This window comes from Molossus molossus, unplaced genomic scaffold (assembly GCF_014108415.1).
Source record: "Molossus molossus isolate mMolMol1 unplaced genomic scaffold, mMolMol1.p scaffold_m16_p_34, whole genome shotgun sequence".
NCBI lineage: Eukaryota > Metazoa > Chordata > Mammalia > Chiroptera > Molossidae > Molossus > Molossus molossus.
Genome location: NW_023425371.1, coordinates 874884 through 892712, shown reverse-complemented (window position 1 = coordinate 892712; position 17829 = coordinate 874884). Strand labels below are relative to the sequence as shown.

The 17829-nt window shown below is 49.0% G+C and overlaps 1 protein-coding gene across 1 annotated transcript in view; it reads right to left on the bottom strand.

Annotated features, from left to right (window-relative positions):
* The window catches only part of AFF3 (AF4/FMR2 family member 3), a 538134-nt gene that overhangs the window by 40648 nt on the left and 479657 nt on the right, over positions 1 to 17829 (bottom strand). Inside the window, exons 11-12 of the mRNA XM_036281386.1 lie at positions 11746 to 11932; positions 4295 to 5389 (exon numbers count right to left, since the gene is read on the bottom strand). Of these exons, the coding sequence (XP_036137279.1) occupies positions 4295 to 5389; positions 11746 to 11932 (1282 nt within the window). The remainder of the gene's footprint in view (positions 1 to 4294; positions 5390 to 11745; positions 11933 to 17829) is intronic.

Below are 17829 nucleotides of genomic sequence, written 5' to 3'. Positions count from 1 at the left end.
AGGGTCGTGGGTTTGATTCTGTTCAAGGGCATGTACCTGGGTTGTAGGTTTGATCCCCGGTCCCAGTCAGGGTCATGTGGGAGGCAACCAGTCGATGTGGCTCTCTCACATGGATGTTTCTCTCTCTCTCTCTCTCTCCCTTCCTCCCTTCCACTCTATTTAAAAAAATTAAAGAAAAATATCCTCGGGTGAGGATTAACAACAACAACAAAAAGAATAAAATCTTGCCATTTGTCACAACATGGATGGAGCTTGAGGGCATTATGCTAAGTGAAGCAAGTTAGACAGAAAAACATAGATACAGTATGATCTCACTTACATGTGAAATCTAAAAAACAAAAAACAAATAAAAGCCCACGCTTATGTATACAGAGAACAGATTGGTGGTTGTCTAGCGGTTTGGGGGAGAGTGGGAGAAATGGGTGAAGGGAGTCCACTTAAACTTCCAGTTACATAATAAGGAAGTCCCAGGACATAGTGTACAGCATGGAGACCACAGCTGATAACACTGTATTGCATATTTGAAAGCAGATTATGAAAGTCCTCATCAGGAGTAATAAAATTTGTAATTATGTATGACGATAGATGTCAGTTGGACTTACTGTGGTGATCACTTTGCAATATACACAAATGCAGAATCATTTCACTGCATACCAGAAACTAATATAATGCTATGCCAATTATCCTGCAAACATTTTTTTAAAAGCAGGAAGAGTAAAGTATAAAGTACTAAAGTAGAAAAATTTCCTGTCTCTCAAAGTCTCTCTCTTGATCTGCCATGGTGGTGTTTATTTGCTATTTTTTCTATTATAAAATTTTAATTTAGAAAAGTTTTTTTTTAAATATTTTTTGTTTATGGATTTTAGAGAGAGGAAGGGAGAGGGAGAGAGAGATAGAAACATTGATGAGAGAGAACATCAGTTGGCCACCTCCTGCATGCCCCACACTGGGGATTGGGCCCACAACCTGGGCATGTGCCCTGACTGGGAATCAAACCAGTGACCTCTTGGTACATGGCTCAATGCTCAACCACTGAGCCACACCAGCTGGGTTAGGAAAAAAAATTTTTTTTGTGTGTGGCAGTTTTTAAAAATTTTATTGATTAATTAATTTATTTTTATTTTTTTTATTTTTTATTTTTTATCCTCACCCGAGGACATTTTTCCATTTTTGTTCAGGTAGAGTGGGAGGGAGAGAGAAGAACCGAGAGAGAGAAACATTGATGTGAAAGGGACACATCGAGTGGCTGCCACCCGCACAACCAACCAGGGCCGGGGACAAACTGCAACCGAGGTACGTGCCCTTAGCGGGAACCGAACCCGGGTCTCTCAGGACCGTAGGCCAACGCTCTAACTGCTGAGCCAAACCGGCCAGGGCTGATTAATTTATTTTTGTTACAGATGTTTCTTCTTTTTCTCCCCAGACACCCTCCTCCCTAACCGCCCCCCGCCCCGCCCAAGCATTGTTGTTTATGTCCATTGGTTACGCTTACATGCATGTAAGTTTTTGGTTCTTTGGTTTATCTCATCCCTCCCCGCCACCGCCCTGCTCTGCAGTTTGTCAGTCTGAACCGTACTACTTTCTATGTCTCTGGGTCTATTTTTTTTGTTCATCAGCTTTTTCTGTTCATTATATTCCATAAATAAGTGACATTATGTGGTATTTGTCTTTCTCTGATTGGCTTATTTCACTTAGCATAATATTCTTAGGTCCCTCCATGTTGTCTCAAAGGATAAGAGATCTTTTTCTCGTACAGCTGCATAGTACTCCATTGTGTATATGTACCACACCTTTTTTATCCATTCATCTGCTAATGGACACTTGGGTTGTTTCCAGATCTTAGCTATTGTAAATAGTGCTGCTATGACTATGGGGGTACATATATTCTTTCCAATTGGTGTTTCAGGCTTCTTAGGGTATATTCCTAGAAGTGGGATCACTGGGTCAAATGGTAGTTCAATTTATAATTTTTTTTTTTTATTATTTGCTATTTTATATTGTGCTCCTTGAGGGGTTACCATACTTGGGGGAAAGGGCGAGTGTAGATTCTCTAGTGCCTAAGAGTCCTATCTTGCGACTGGGTGCGTGCAAGCAGCCTGCCAGCAGAAGGTTTCCACTGCCTGCCAGTTGTGGGACCCACCTGTTGAGGTGCAGGAAGTCCAGCTGGGCATTTCCCCTTTCATGGCCCACCCCATAACCCAAGGAAAACTGGCAACCCCTCGGGGATTGCAGTGTCCTCTCCAGGAGACTCAGTACCTGACCTGCAATTAGGGGAGATGCCCAGCCTGACCCCACGCTCACTGTGCAGCAGTCCCCTCCCTGGAAGGGCCAGGAGTGCAAAGGGGTCAAAGAGCAGATAGAACCTGTCCTGGGGAAACAGGTGGGGCTGCAGGTGGGTCAAAGCTCCACATGGTCCCGCGTATGCTCTACTGCTCCATCACCTTCACTTACAAAATACAAACTCAGAGATAAAATGAAGACTGAAGATGGCAGCCACAAGCATTCAGCTGCAAGCCCGAGCCCTTCTGAGCAGGGGCCCTGTGGGAAAGACTGACTTCCTACTGGGAGCCCCTGAGCCAGACAGCCTGGGCTCACTCCTGCTCTGCCCCCTATCGCCTAGTGAACCTGAGGCAAGTTCATTTAAGGTCCTCAGCCTCAGTTTTCTCATCTGTAAAATGGGTGTGACAATAATGCTTGCCTCCTAAAGTGATAAAGACTCAATGGTTTAATCTGTACAAAGTACTTAGAAGAGCACACCTCATGAGGACATGCACGTGTGTCAGCTGCTGTGAATGATTTTATCCCAGCTTTGGAACCATCCATTGACTACTGCAATCTTTGGTTTGTCATCCATGCTGTTCCTCAATGTGTCCAAGTTACTTTTGAAGATACAGTAACAGGAGGGGACAAAAATCCTCACACTTGCCTTTAACTTATGACTAAGTTACTCCCATGCTCAAAAATCTTTGAAAACTGCCGAGCATTAGGGTGTTTCCAGATGCGCCTCAGCTCTCTGTCCCCGGACTCCCTGTCTCACCCCTGCTTCCCCTGACTACCCTTTCCCCCCTCTTTTAGTGCCACTTCATCCTTGACCCTCTGACTACAGCCACGGGCCACATGAAGATGCTTCTGTCAACGACGACTGCATATGCAGCGGTTGTCCCCCAGACGGTACAGGAGCGGATACGGTCCGGTTGCCTAGTGAGGCTGCGGCCCTCCTGGCATCAGGGCGCAGGCATCCTCACGTGCTTGTGGCGACGGTGAGAACAAACCCGCCGCGCTGCCCGTCGGACACGCGTGGCCCACACAATTACACACAGCACATCGTGCTTGATGATGGTAACAGGTGACTGTGTTACTGGTTTACATACTTATTACACTTTTTATTGTTATTTTAGTGTCTTCTTTCTCCTTAAAAAAGTTTTCTGTAAGGCAGTATTCTGTTTTATGCTAGTAGCAGACTCATACGCCTCATGCTGACCTGCCTCCGAGCGCGTCATTCTCTCTCGGGCCTGGTTTAAGGTCGCGCAGTAACACGCCGTGCGGGCTTGTGACAGAGGAGCACCAGGCCATCCTAGTGTGTGGCAGGCTAGACCATCTAGGTTTGTGTAACTGCACTCTGTGTGCTTCAAACAAGAACAAAATCACCAACAATGCGTTTCTCAGAACAAATCCCAGTCGTGAACGGGCACATGACTGTACCAAGTGTCCCTCCTGTTCAGAGCCCTGTTCCCAGCGCCTCTTCGCCACCAAGCTCCTTGACCAACTCAACCAAGAGCAACAAATTCAGGCTCTGAGGCTGCAGGCTCTGTCCCTCTCAGGGCCCCTCCCACCGCCTGGCGCCAGGCATTTCCGTCTTCACGCTTCACCCCTTAACAGCCTTAAATTCTGTTGGCTTCTTAGTGAATAATCCCACCGCTGATATCACCAAATCCCTCCCCGCCAAGAATGAGGTTCGCCACATGTTCGGCTTTTCTGCGGGCCCAGCCTCCAGCTCGCCTCAGCACGCACCTGATCAAGATGTCCTGTGTGCTTACTTCAACATGCAGTGGGACAGGGCTTCATCACTTAGAGCTATAAGAGGGAAATAGTAATGGTACTGCCCTCACTGGGTGGTGTTCGGGCTTGACTGAGTTCATACTATGCACGGCAGTATCTGCGCTAGATGAGTGATTGCCGAGTGAAGACAGAACTGCTGCCTCACGTTCCAGACCAGCAGCCTACCCATGCTGTCACCTCGCCCACAAGTTAGGGGACAGCCCTCCTTCCCCGCCACCCCCAGCCCCAAGCCTACCTTGCGTTTCCTCTTGGATTTTGGCAAAGTCTTTTCTAAGGGTGTGTCGGATGGGTGGCCTGGAGGGGCGCTCTCAGCGTCCTTGGCCGCAGGAGTGCTTAAGACCCCCGGCTCCTGGGGCAAGTGTTCTGGGATCCTGGACAGGAGGGTCAGGTCAATTTTGACCCAAAGAGACCTGACCTCGTCACTGTCCTTCAGAGGGGAGAGAAGTTCGTTGCGGCCGAAGGGAACCAGCGTGTAGAACTGCTCCTCCAGCTCCTTGGCGATGTCACTGGTGGTCCTGGCGTTGATGGAGCCCACCGGAGCGCGGGGGCCGCCGCCACTGCTGACGCTGCTGGCAGCCTCCTTGAGCCTCTGGTCACTCGCAGAGGCGGCGGCCACGGCCTGCGCTTTGGCCAGAGGGTACTCCTCCTGCTCTGACTCCAGGTCGGAGTCTGAGGAGGAAGACGAAGATGACGACTCTGTCTCAATGAACTCCTTGGACTTGGGGACAATCCTGCTCAGTCCCCGCGTGCGACGCTTCTCGCAGGTGACTGAGGTGCGCAGCTCCTTGCGGTGGCTCGTCCTGCTGTTGGCACAGGGCCTGGCTTTGGTGGGCTCCGGAGCAATCGCTGCGCTCGCCCCCAGCGCATCCGCCGGCTCCTCGGGCCGTGGGCAGTTAGCACTATCGCTGGCAGGGGTCCTCTCGGTGCGCCTGGGGGGCTTCTTGCCTGCAGACCTCCGCGTGGGTGTGGGCGCGCTCTCCGAGGGCGCCCCGGGGACCGTGGGCTGCGGGGCGGCTGCAGTCACGGCCACGGCCACGGCCACCGCCGCGGGCGGGGACTTCTGTTTCACCCCCTTTGTCCCGGGGGCCTTGTTGGCTGTCCTTGGCCTCTGCTCTTCTTTGCAGGCGCTTTTGATGTCCTTCTCTCTCAGGCTGGTTTGGCAGCTGTCGGGGAGTTTCCCGCAGTCCTGCGCTTGGTCTTTCCCCGGGGTGTAGTACTGACTGCCTTCCAGGCCGTGGCTTTCATTTTGGATCAGAATAGGCGGCTTGTGGGGGTTAACTTTGTTCAGCCATTTATCCAGCTGCCACTTGTTAGAGGATGCGGGCTCAGCCTACAAGCAGAAAACCAGCAACAAACAAAACATCTTTTATTACAGACTCACTTAAAAGGGACCTGGCTGTTTTCATGGTGACTTACTCCTCTAGCTGTAGGAGCACAGATGGAATGGGCTGGGGGCCGAAGGAACAGCACAGCAGTGTGAGTGGCGCTCTCATCGGGGACGCGGAGGCAGGATGGTGTCCAGTCCCTGGCCCAGGTCACTTAAGTGTCTGGGCAGCACTTTGAAGACAATTAGGAACAATTCAGGGATAGCACTGTGCCTCAGGAGAACCCATGTCCAACACCTTTGAGTGTTATACAATGTGTATATTTTATGATCTATACACACGAACATAAACAAGATTCCACAAAAGTTCACTGGGGAATAGTTTGGAGTCCCTGAGTGCTAAAGTGCCCATTTTTTGGTAAGACTTAAAATTTGGAGGGACACTAGAAGAGGGGGCCAATGGAACCTATAGTCACAAAGAATTAACATCCAGCTCATGTGGTGAAGGCGGTGGGCCACAGTGGCTGTGGAGGCAGCAGCTCTGGGAGGGCGGCTGGGTCCGCGGTGCAGGACTCCGGCCCAGCAGGGACCTGTGCGTGTGCCCTGTGCGTGTGCCCTGTGCGTGTGCCCTGTGCGCTCCGGCAGCTCCGACCTGCTTCCGCCCCACTTTGTCAGAAATGTGTCAGACAGGAAAGTGACGATGGAAATCTTCCCCATAAGCTGTTTTGCTAACTTAGAGCAAATCATAAATATTATAGGTTTTAAACTCTGCCCCATGGGTTGGTTTCAGGAAGGTCAATGAATACCTGAAATAGAATGTGAAATGTTTCACAGATGATTTTTCTAGGAGAGGGCCACAGTTCTATGTCTCATAAGAAGGTTAAGAACTGAGTAAATACTTGATTGGTTGATTTATAATAAAATTTCATTTATCCATCATCTATGATGCTTAGTAGAAAAGAGGTATATTGGTAAGTGTAGAACTCTAGCCAGAGTGTTTGCAATTTGTGACTATCCATGAAATGGAGAAAATACTTTGTGATGTATTTTCCCAGCCTCTGATTGTGGCCTCCTCTGTTTCAGGGGAGTCTAGATACTAGCCTAGAATAAAGAGGACATGGCCTGGCTTTGCCAAAGTGGTTCAGTCCAGAGCAAGTCAGGCTCCCTTGTAAGAGAAAAACATTTTCTTTAACACAATCATTCCAAAAGTGTTTTTTTTAAGTATCAAGATTTGTTTTTCAACAGTGAGGTTCACATTAAGAACAGAACTGGGGACATAAACACATGAGGAGAGTGAAAGGGACACGAGGGTCCTGGAGGGCATAGCTCAGGAAGATGGGAAGACTGACAGACCAGAAGGACCTGGGGCCAAGGTGACCAGGGACATCCTGCTGGTTCTTCCAAACCAGATGAGACCAACTGCACCTCAGGGATCCCCCGCACAGAGAGTCCAGGGCCGGGGAACAAGTGAATTTCAGTGGAGTCCAGCATGAGCACCGGAGGCCTGGCCCCGGGCCCGTGAGACAGAGAGGCTTCACCCTGGGACACAGGTGTGGGGGAGAAACCCTCAGGACCCTGCTGTTTGCTTTGTTTGTTTTCAGGGCTCCAGAGCAAGACCCAGAATAACAGAGATTTTTGGCGCCCGGTGTTGTAGTGTGGGAATTCTGACCTTGCTTTATTTTGGCTTCTCCGCAGAAAAGGAATGCAGGAACGTCAAGAGTGCCCCTGGGCACACCGCGGCAGTGGACGCCCGCCATGAGACAGCAGGACAGCAGGACACACAGCCGCTTTTTGACAAGGGGAAGCTGTCACCCTCCCTGAGCTTAGCTGAGTGTGGCTGAAAGCTAATTTGGTGGCAAACAATTTATGGCTTCGCTTACTGTCTCCGCCCACCCCCACTTCTCTCACTGTGTGACCACTGACAGGTCCGTGACTTGTGAGCCTCAGCTTCCTGGATGAATGGGGCACAGTAAACAGGAACGGAGGCTGAAGGGGCCTCCTGCAGAAAAGGGACCCTATTGGGAGAGGGAGCGAACACTGTGGCAGCGCATGCCCCTCACGCTGGCCCAGGCCAGGCTCAACACTGCTCGGACCCCCGCCCCCGCGAGCTCTCCACAGCTCATGGCACCAGGCCCCACGGAGACTCGCGTGGGAGCACGCACAGTGAGGGGGAGTTAACAGATTTAGTTTGGGCCTGTTGCCTGATGTGCTTTAGGGTCTTCTTTTTTGCACGTTACAGCTGAAAAAATCAGTCTGAAGTACCATTTTCAACACATCACTAAATCACACTTCCTTTCTCAAGGATCTGCAATGACCTCCTATTCCCTCTCAAATGAAGTCCAAATTTCTTGGGCTGGCATTTAGGGCCTCCATCACCTTACAGTCATCTTTCGTTGCCAGAACACCTACAGTGCACCTCCCACTTCACGCCTGTCATCTAAGCCACACAGATTAGAGATATTATGCCCCCTGATTTGTAGATGAGGATCAGAGAGGTTAAGTGACATGTCCAAAGCTGCACAGCCAGCAGGCAGAGTAAACCCGTATTTGCCTAGGTTCAAAGACTAGGTTCTCTCCCCTGCTGCTTCCCCTAATCTCCCATTAGTCTGGAGTAGCTTAAAAAAAGGGGGGCCTCATTCCATTGAGAAATGTCAGTCTTCAACCTCAAAATGATAGAATCAGGTCTGATTTTTGGAGAATACCACTAACTCCCCAAACAACACCTGTGCCTTCTGTTATCCTCAGCTGCACAGCCTCTTGATGTTCAATTTGTTTCATGTGTATAAGTTGTGTCTTCAACAAAGCCAAACCGTCTTTCAGGCAGGAGCCAGGTCTGTTTCCGTGTGTCCTTTGCAGTGTCTGTAACAGGTTGGGGACGCTATGACTCTGCTCTGAGAACTCACAGTGGGCTGTCACTCAGCACAACCTCACAGCTTAGGCAGCGCAGGAATATCTGCCATTTGGGGATGGGGCTGTTGCGGCCAAGGAAGCTCACCCGAGAAGACGTGTCAGCGAAGGGGGAAGACTCAGGGAGGGCACTTGCGTGCACTGGCAGCTGCCCATATGGTCGACTTCCTGAGCCAGTCACCAGGGTCTCTGCCCAGGGTTTTGTTTGCTTACTCACAGCTTTATATTTTCAGCTGTGATTCTCTCCCTGACTAATCTCTGCTCGGACTCATGCCTAAGCCTTCCACTGGGCACTGTAGTCCCTGCTGCATCTAGATCCTTCCCAGTGCCCACTGCCAGGCCCCCCACAGCACCCACTGCCAGGGACCTCCCAGATGCCTCGTTGAGGTGAAGCTTGCCCAATCAATGAATAACTTGCATCACATTTCTGCTGATTTTCAAGAACAATCTAGGGCAGCGTTTTCCAAAATGCGCTTTTAGTCCATCCAGTCCACGAGAAAGCTCCCCATGATCAGATAAGTTTGGGAAATGTATAATGGAAAACAGTTGATAGGAGCAATATTACGGGCCGGGTGAAGCCCTAGAGCAAAGACGCGGGCGGGTAAACCGACGTAGTCCTGGTCCTCCTCGAAACCTGATGCCACCGGCTGGGAGCTCCGCACAGGTGTCATCTGCTAGCTGAGGGGCAGGCACTTTCCCCTGGCAAGCTCTGCATGGAAGGATGCACCAGGCCAGAAAAGAGGAGGAAACTCACATGAAAAAAATTAGGTTGAGAACCACTAAGCCAACAGGCCGTAGGAGGGGACCTGCACGACGGGAAGAGTGTTTGCAGGGGCCCTTCGGTGCCAGTGCGGCAGGGCGGCCCATTGCGGCGGTTCCCGGGAAAGGCAGTGTCTGTCTGCAGGCGCGGCCACGAAGAACAGCTCAGATGAAACTCAGCCAGTCCCACGGGCTCCCGGTGCTGGCATGCTGAGGGGGACTGTGCAGGGTCCTTGAAACATCACGAGGGCCTCCTTCGACTCCCCCACACAGGATGTGACCAGGAGGGGACGTGAGAGGGTCAGAAACATTTTGCTTCTAAGCAGCATAGACCAGTCTGCACAGCGGAACGTGAGGTGAGTGGCTCTACAGAGCTCCGCGCCCTGTGGCGTTTGGGGAACGAGCCTCACTGCGCTCTGCAAGGTGACCTGGGCCAGCTTGGTCAGTGACACTGTGGGGGCTCAGACCCATTATGCTACTTCCCTTCTTGGCAATTTTAATTCTGAAAATTCGCCTTATTTCTAACGGGTGTGTGTCTGTATTAATCTTGGGGGAAAATGTTAAAAGAAACCTTACTTTTATTCCAACTAAGACATTTCTTTCCAGGAGAAAGAGGTGAGTTGCAGGGCGGTTAACACCTCACTTGCCACTTCCACGTTCCTCTGCACAGAGACACAGAGAAGCGAGACACTGACAAGTATATGTGGCCTCAGGCAACTCGAACTTTGAGGCCTGCTTCACTGGGGCTCCCTCTCCTTAGCGAGGGCCTCTGACAGCTGCTGGAAGAAATGACAAGAGCTTCCTTTCATCACCAAGGAGTTCAAGTCTTTGTAATGATCTCAGTGACATTTAGAAAGAACTTGCTTAAAGCACCTAATAACTGTACTTCTCTTAGGCTGGGTTTCAGCCTCATTCATGAGAATAAGACTCAACTGTTCATAAATTTAACCTTCAAAGTCACAGAGAAGGGCCTGGACCGAGGCGGTGGGAAGGAGAGGGGGTGTCTTCACAGACTAACACTTTTCATTCACCTCCACTGCCCTTCTTGGTTTCTGCAATGCCCCTGGAACCCCGTTATTTCTTACAGCTAATACTATGCTGGAGTTTCCAACAAATTGTAACATAAAGTTGGTTTGAAAAAGCCTGTTTAACACCTCTATTTTATTGAACTCCTGTTTTGTTGCCCCCCCCAAATTATTGCCATTATTCTGCCAGCTCTATGAAGACAGGGACATGCCAGATAACTGCTGTATCCCACAGCCAAGCAGCAGGTCTGTGACAGACGCTCGATAAGTATCTGTTGAATGAACACTGAATAAGTGAATGAATCAAGTAATAAAGAAGGAGCACTCACTTAGTTTCAGGGAAAAGTCAGGGTTATATCAACCTGTGGCTTTTATAGGTTAATGTTGCCACGAGCCTTCCCCTAATATAGGGAGGGAGGGAGAGAGAGAGAGATGGTGGGGAGGAGGTAAACCTCACGGAAAGGGGAGAGGAGCGCAGAAGACATGGCTTATTTCAGGATGAATTAGAGCTAGCTCTTGGAGCACAGCAGAAAGGTGCTGGGGAAGAAATGAGAGTGTGGGAAAGTATCACTTCCCTGGGTTTCTTAGTTCTGCAAAAAGCCTCTGCCTCCTGAGGGGACACAGGACAGGGAAATCCTGGGGGCACTGAAGAACCACTCTGTGGACTTCAGATACCACCACAGCTGCCTTCCCGTGTCCTCAGGCAAAGGTACAAGAGCTGGGAATAGCTGCGCCCCCGCATGGTGCTGCCTCTCACTGCCGTGGTTTGCATGAGTGGCTTTTGTTTCATTTCAGAGCCTGTTAGAAATTTGAGGCCCAAAGCGATACAGAGGGTTGGCAGGTGAAAAATGAAACCCTACAATCCATGGTAATGTCAGATGTTTGTATCGAGAAGAGACTGCATTCTACTCCTCTTTTAGAAATCAGAGTCTCCCCTGCAGAGCCGTGGACTCGAGAAATTTGCTCTCAACCCTCTTGCGGGAAGCTCCGTGTTCTGAAATACTACTTAATCTGCCCCTTTCAAGTAGAAATAGCAGTGCTTTTATGGGTACCTTGTAATGTTTTTATATGAGGCATCTAAATCCCCCACATAGATGCTCATTATAGCTATAAAAAGTTTCATTATTATTTGTAGGTTGATGCTAATTTTTTTTAATTTTTTTTTTACATTTTCACAAAGAAAACACAGGTAGGAAGGTGTTATTAATAGTTATAGCTCTTGTTCTAATCCATGACAAACTGCGAAAGGTAAGATCTTACCATGTCTAATCCATAAAACTCTTTTCCCTGTGATTCACGAGTGACCGCGCTTCCCAGACAGTAAACTGGCCTGGTTGCTATTGCCTTGCTGACCCTGAGGGAGACCTGATCCACGGGGGTATTTCCGGTCAGTAATATTTACAGCATATTTGGAAATTTCTGGAAGTCAAAATAGAGATTTTTGGGCAGTGAAATCTGAAGTTTTTGCACTTCCAAGGAAGCTCTGTAATTAAGAAAACCGTGAGGAGGGGATCAAGTAGGGAAAATGATGGGCCCGACAAACCCTGACGGGCTGCTGAGGGGTGGTGCTCCAGGGGTCGTGGCCGTCACAGCACGAAGGTGGGGAGCTATGAGAACCAGCGTCCACGGGCTGACGGCACCCCCAGGGGCTCAGGCCGGTGCAGGGCTTACCTCAGGGCTGGAATAGTGGGCAGGCTTGCTGCCCTCACTCTCGCTAGAACTGCTCTCGGTCTCGGAGTCGGATCCGGAGCTGCTCTCCGAGTCGCTGGACGAACTGCTGCCGCTGCTGCTGCTGCCGCTGCTGCTGCCCTTGCTGGAGGGCACGGAGGCTCTGCAGTCGGCCTGCTGGACCACGGCGCTGCCAGCCCACAGGGCCCCGGGAAGGAAAGGGAAGGAAAGCCAAGTGAGCAAACACGGGGCACCACCGAGCAAGCTGTCATTCCACCAGAGGAGAGAGAAGGCACAGGCCACACATCTGTCCACCATCACTTGGCACTTGAGCAATCATCAAGGTCAAATCTCAACGGTTAGAAAACATTACGTGTGTGTAAATAAAACGGGGAGTGAGAGTCGGCACCCTTGGTAGGCGGCGTGCTATTTGCAGGGCCGTGTCAGAAGGGAAGGCGGTGATTCCAGAACGACTTTCTGTTTTGCTGCTGTTTCTGAGAACGCCTCTCCTCAGGCGTCCCCGAATCTAATCATTACAGGGAGGCAAGGAAATCCAAAATACCTGAAATATTTTACAAAAATTGAAAATGTCTGTTTGCTTTATTTTAGGACGGGGGCTGTGAGGAAGGGGCCGCGCTCTGCTTCGTCCTCTCCTGGCCGACTGGACGGCTCCGCAGACCGCGGCCAGCAGTTACATAACCCGGACCCACCTCTTCCCGTCCACGGAGGCGAGGGCTGTGCTCTTCACCGGAGCTGGCTTGCTGAGTAAACAGTAATTTTCCTTTGAGCTTTTTATTTAAGGACTGAAGATCCATCCCTGACGTGTTTTTATATATTCCAGATTTTAAAATGCAACCCCAGTGGAGCAGCTGGCTTAGAGCACTCACATTTCTAATTACACTGCGTGTTCACATCCATGCTGATACTCTGCCCTGCTGAACATCCTCCAAAAGAACAGGGGAAACGGGCATTTTTCTAATCGCAATCAATTAACCAAAAATTCAGATAGCACACATTTAGCCCAAGAGTGAGCCAAGAAGAAAGTTTTGGTACCCACATCAATTCAGTATCTTCAAAGGTCTGTATTAATTGAAACACATCTAAATCTGTTCTGTTGAGGTCAAATGCTACACCCGGAAATGCCGTGATCACTTTTTCTGTGGACAGCACATGCTCGCTTGCCCCTGCCGACGGGGCCCACGGCTGCAAGAGGGCTGGCCATGGGCGGAGCCAGGGGCTGGGAGCTGGGCTGGGAGCTGGTCAGGGTGCAGGGTCTCAAGAGCAATTCAGCCTGGACAAGGGAAAGGACCCTTTACATCTTTGACAAATGCTCTGCCCAAGGACAGAAGCTCATAAATCCTTAGTGTGGGGGCACTGCAGGTGGGGGTAGGTAGGGGGATGGTTTAAGGAGTTTATCCTCATTGGAACCTGGCTTCCAGAAGCGTGACAAGAAAAAAAAAAAAAAGCTGTGTTGCAGGATATATCAGAGAATAAAAGCACTCTTTTGAACTGCAGGGTTAGGGAAAGAGTGGGTTGGAACATAACCTTTCCTAGTGGTTTTTATGTCTCCCACCAGTGCACAGTTCACACCTATGGCCTGACGAAATCCTTCAACATCAGACAGCAGCTGTCCGTTCGTGCCTCGCCTGAGCGGCGGGGATTTCTTTTGTAGCCTCTCATTTGTGTCTGCTGTTGAGGGAGAAGTCCTGGCTCTTTAGACAGAGGCAGGGAAGGGAAAGTTAATGATCAAAAGGCTGTAATATTGCTTTCTTCCCTTATGAACAAAAATCCACCTTTCTGTTGGCAGACTTGCGATGGCTACTATCAACGAAGTCATTAAAAACAAAAAAGACGATTAGACTCTGACCAAACAAAAACACCTGGGATCCATGTTCATTGTTTGTCAGGAGACCCCCAAAACACTGGGGGGGGGGCACTCCAATAAACAAACACACCGCCCACTAATAAAGCCAAACCCAAATCTGAAAAGCCCCTGAAGCAAAGCAACACCTGGTAGAGGAAAGAGATAGGTCCCCCTGCCACACTTCGGATGACATTTTCTGAGGACTGGGAAATTACGATAATAAAGGGCACTCCGATTGGTTTCACATGATGGCCAAAGGCTTTGATCACAGACCCGAACATTCCACCTGCTTTAATTCAAACAGCAAGAGCCCGGGCTGCGGGTGCTGTGTGCGGGGCGGGGGCGGGCTGCCGCGGCGGAGCGGCGAGTGTCCCTGGGGCTTGCACCGCACAGTGACTGAGTGCTTTGAAAAGCAGCACTTTAATTTCTGGGGAAATGTCCATTAAACAGTTACCGGCAGTGCCGCCTCCTTTTCTGACTGCTGTCGTGCAGGATGAGACATGCTAGCCCAAGGAGACGGCATCTCTGATCTGAATTAGGTTGGCAGAAAAGCCTTACACTTTCATGTTTTCCTTCCTTAAATTAGGACAGTCACTGAAAATGACAGTTTTACTGGCGTAACTATTATTTGTTTTTAAAACAGTTGAGCGCGCCAAGAATTTTAGGTTTTTCTTCATGCTCTGCTTTAAGGGCTGTGAGGCTCATGAAGCCTCCTGGGTCAGGACGGAATATATTTGTGTTTCAATGGTCCGAGGAGAGAATGTCTCCAGAAAGAATCAAGGGTGCAAGTGGGAGGAGCTCTGGTAGCCCAGTTCTGGGACCAAGAGAACGGCCCCATCCCCCTCTGTGAAGGCTCCCCAGGAACGCGTCTTCGTGCGGGTCCTTGGGGGACAGCTGGCCACTCTGACCGCGGCACCTGTGCTCCTGTTGTGAGCCTCTGTGCCTCTGTGCCCGCAGGAAGGTGGCTGGTGGACCAGGAAGCCGGGATGCACCGTCAGCCTTCAGACAAGTACTAATAAAAGGAGGGCTCTTTGGCGACAAAGAATCAAGAAGATGGAAAAGGACACATTGGAAACACCTTCCTGAAAGAAGACCAGGCTGTATATATTTAAAATTTTAGTGTGCCCACTAGTTGTCATGTTTATGTACCAGCGATAGTTTAAAAAATGAGTTAAAAAATTTAACTTTTTCCTGAGACAATAACATAGATTAGTGGACATGATGACATGGCCTCGGATAATTTTTGTAAGAGTTCTTGGACGCTGTGCCATACCAGGAACGTGGGTGGTGCTCACTGAGACACGAAACACCAGTGAGGTCACGGAATAAGGCGTGTGCCACCGGCTCAGCAGGGCGCCTGGGCACGGCAGTGTTCCGCGTGTGAGGACTGAATTAGAAAAAATCATCAGAAAAAAATCCATCATTGCTTTAATGAGCTTTTTAAAAAAAGCATTTAACCTTTCAAAAAGGTTACAATGTCTCTTTTCCAATAAAAAAATGTTTAAGGGGATTTCAGCACCTCTTGTGCTCTTCCAACTTGAACACTTTCCTTTCAGAGGCTATCTGAACGTACTCTAAATTCCATACGCTGTGATTTAAGCCCAGTGCTCTCTCGGATGGTTTATTTAATTTTTGTATTTCGATTTCGTGAAATATCTTGCTGGTTGTGTGAGCAGTCAGACCAAATACACCTTTGAGAGAGTCCCGGTTTCACTCTAATGAGCTGCTTGCGGTATCCCTTCCTCTGGCTGCAGAGACACAGTCCTTGCAGAATCTGGGCGAAGTATGAACACAGACAGTCAAAGAAAAGATCTGGAACCTCAGTGACAAATCCTGAATCTCACAGTCTAGGGTATTGCTGCCTGCCAAGTGTATTGTGGGGCCTGGATAAATATCTACATTGTCCACAGCTTTCAACCAACAAGTAACTGGGGCCAAGCTCCTGCCCAGCTGGCACTCTGTGGATGCCGAGGTGCCCGGCACGGTGCCTTGCATCCTGTGGGCAGCCACTGGTCATGGCCAAACAAATGATGACATTATGGAAGAGGTATGGCACCTTCTCAGCACTCCATTTGAACTGAACAAGTGCTTGACTTCCGAACCGTAATCAGTCCCCTGGCAACAGGATTCCTGTATTGAAAGCATTTTTAGCCCTGGCCGATTTGGTTCAGCGGTTGGAGCGTCGGCCTGCGGTACAGAGAGACCCGAGTTCGGTTCCCGCTAAGGGCACGTACCTCGGTTGCAGTTTGTCCCTGGCCCTGGTTGGCCGTGCGGGTGGCAGCCACTCGATGTGTTCCTTCACGTCGATGTTTCTCTCTCTCTCTCTCTCCCTCCTGCTCTATCTGAACAAAAAATGGAAAAATGTCCTCGGGTGAGGATAAAAAAAAAAAAAAGAAAGCATTTTTACTGATATGAATTCATCTAAGACGATGACCACATTTTGAGACGTGAAAATGGTAAAAGCTGGCACAAGAGGATTTGCGTTGAGGGAGTTATCTTCTGAAAACCAAACTGATGGACACTGGGTCCTGTACTAAAATAGTTTTGGCCCTGGCCGGTTTTCTCAGTGGTTAGCGCATCGGCCCGCGGACCTGAGGGACCTGGGTTCGGTTCCTGATAAGGGCACATACTTCAGTTGCAGTTTGCTCCCAGCCCCGATTGGGGTTGTGTGGGTGGCAGTCAGTCGTTTTGTCTCTCTCACATTGATGTTTCTCTCCCTCTCCCTCTCCCTCTCCCTCTCCCTCTCCCTCTCCCTCTCCCTCTCCCTCTCCCTCTCCCTCTCCCTCTCCCTTTCCCTCTCCCTCCCTCTCTATCTGAAGATAAATGCAGAATGTCCTCGGGTGAGGGTTAAAAAAAAAAGTTCTAACAAGGACACGTTCCATTGTATGTCAGCAATGAAACACATCTGCAGGTCAGATGAGGCCCATGGAGCACCAGTTTGAGACCTCTGGTCCGTGTCCTGTTATTACACATTCTGAAAGCCTCAGGTGGTTCCACGTAGCACGATGAACAAAAAAAGACCGCAGAGTTCCAAATTTCTCAGGGTTTTAGATGAGCAGGGGCAATCGCGGTTAGCCATATACGCTCACTCTTTCAGCCCACTCACTTAGAAGTGTCTAAAACTTTGAAAGGATCACTGATCCACCAGAAGTCGCACAAAGTAGCAGTGTCTCACACAGCCTTCGCTCAGTTCTCTCATGGCCACATCTTATATAACTGTGGTATTATATCAAAACCAGAAAACTGGCAATGGAACAATGTGTGCCTAGTTCTGTGTCGTTTTATCACATGTAGGTTCATGTAGCTACTACAACAATCAAGATACCGTCCCCCCACCACAAGGATCGCTGGACTGCTCCCTGAGTCACACCCACCTCTCAGCCCACCTATCCCTCACCCCTGGCAACTACTAATCTGTTTTCCATCTCTAAAATTTTTAAATTTAATAATATCAAATAAATGGTATCATATAGTGTGCATTCTTTTAAAAGGAGATTTATTGAGATACAACTTAAATATCATAGTATATATCCTTTTAGGATGGGCTTTTTTTTTGAGATCCATCCAAGTATTGAATATTTCAATAGCTTGTTTATCTTTATTTATTTATTTTTTTGGTAATATGTTTTTATTAACTTTTAGAAAGAGAAGAAGGGAGAGGAAGATAGAGAAATATCAATGTGATAGAAAAACATCTGTTAGCTGCCTCTTGCATGCCCCCTTCTGGGGATCAAACCCGAAACCTGGGCATGTGCCCTGACTGGGAATCAAACCGGGACCTCTCAGTCCATGGGGCAACACTCAATCCACTGAGCCACACCAGCCGGGCAATAGCTTGTTATTTTTTATTGATTCCATGGTATGGATGTTTCACCATTCATTCACTGTTTAACCATTCAGTCATTCAGGGACATTTTGGTTGTTTTCAGTTTGGGCTATTTACAAATAAGTCTGCTATAAGTATTTGTGTATAGGTTTTTGTGTGTATGCACATGTTAATTTCTCTGGGACAAATGCCAAGGAGTGTAATTGTTGAGTTGAATGGTAATTGTATGTTTAGGTTTTAAAGAAACTGCCAAAGTGTTTTTTAGTTTTTGGTTCACATATATTTCAGATCTTTTGTTTGGTACTTACAAATTTAAGAATACTATGTCTTTTTTTTTTTATCTTCACCCAAAGATATTTTTCTACCGATTTTCAGATAGAGTGGGAGGGAGGGAGAG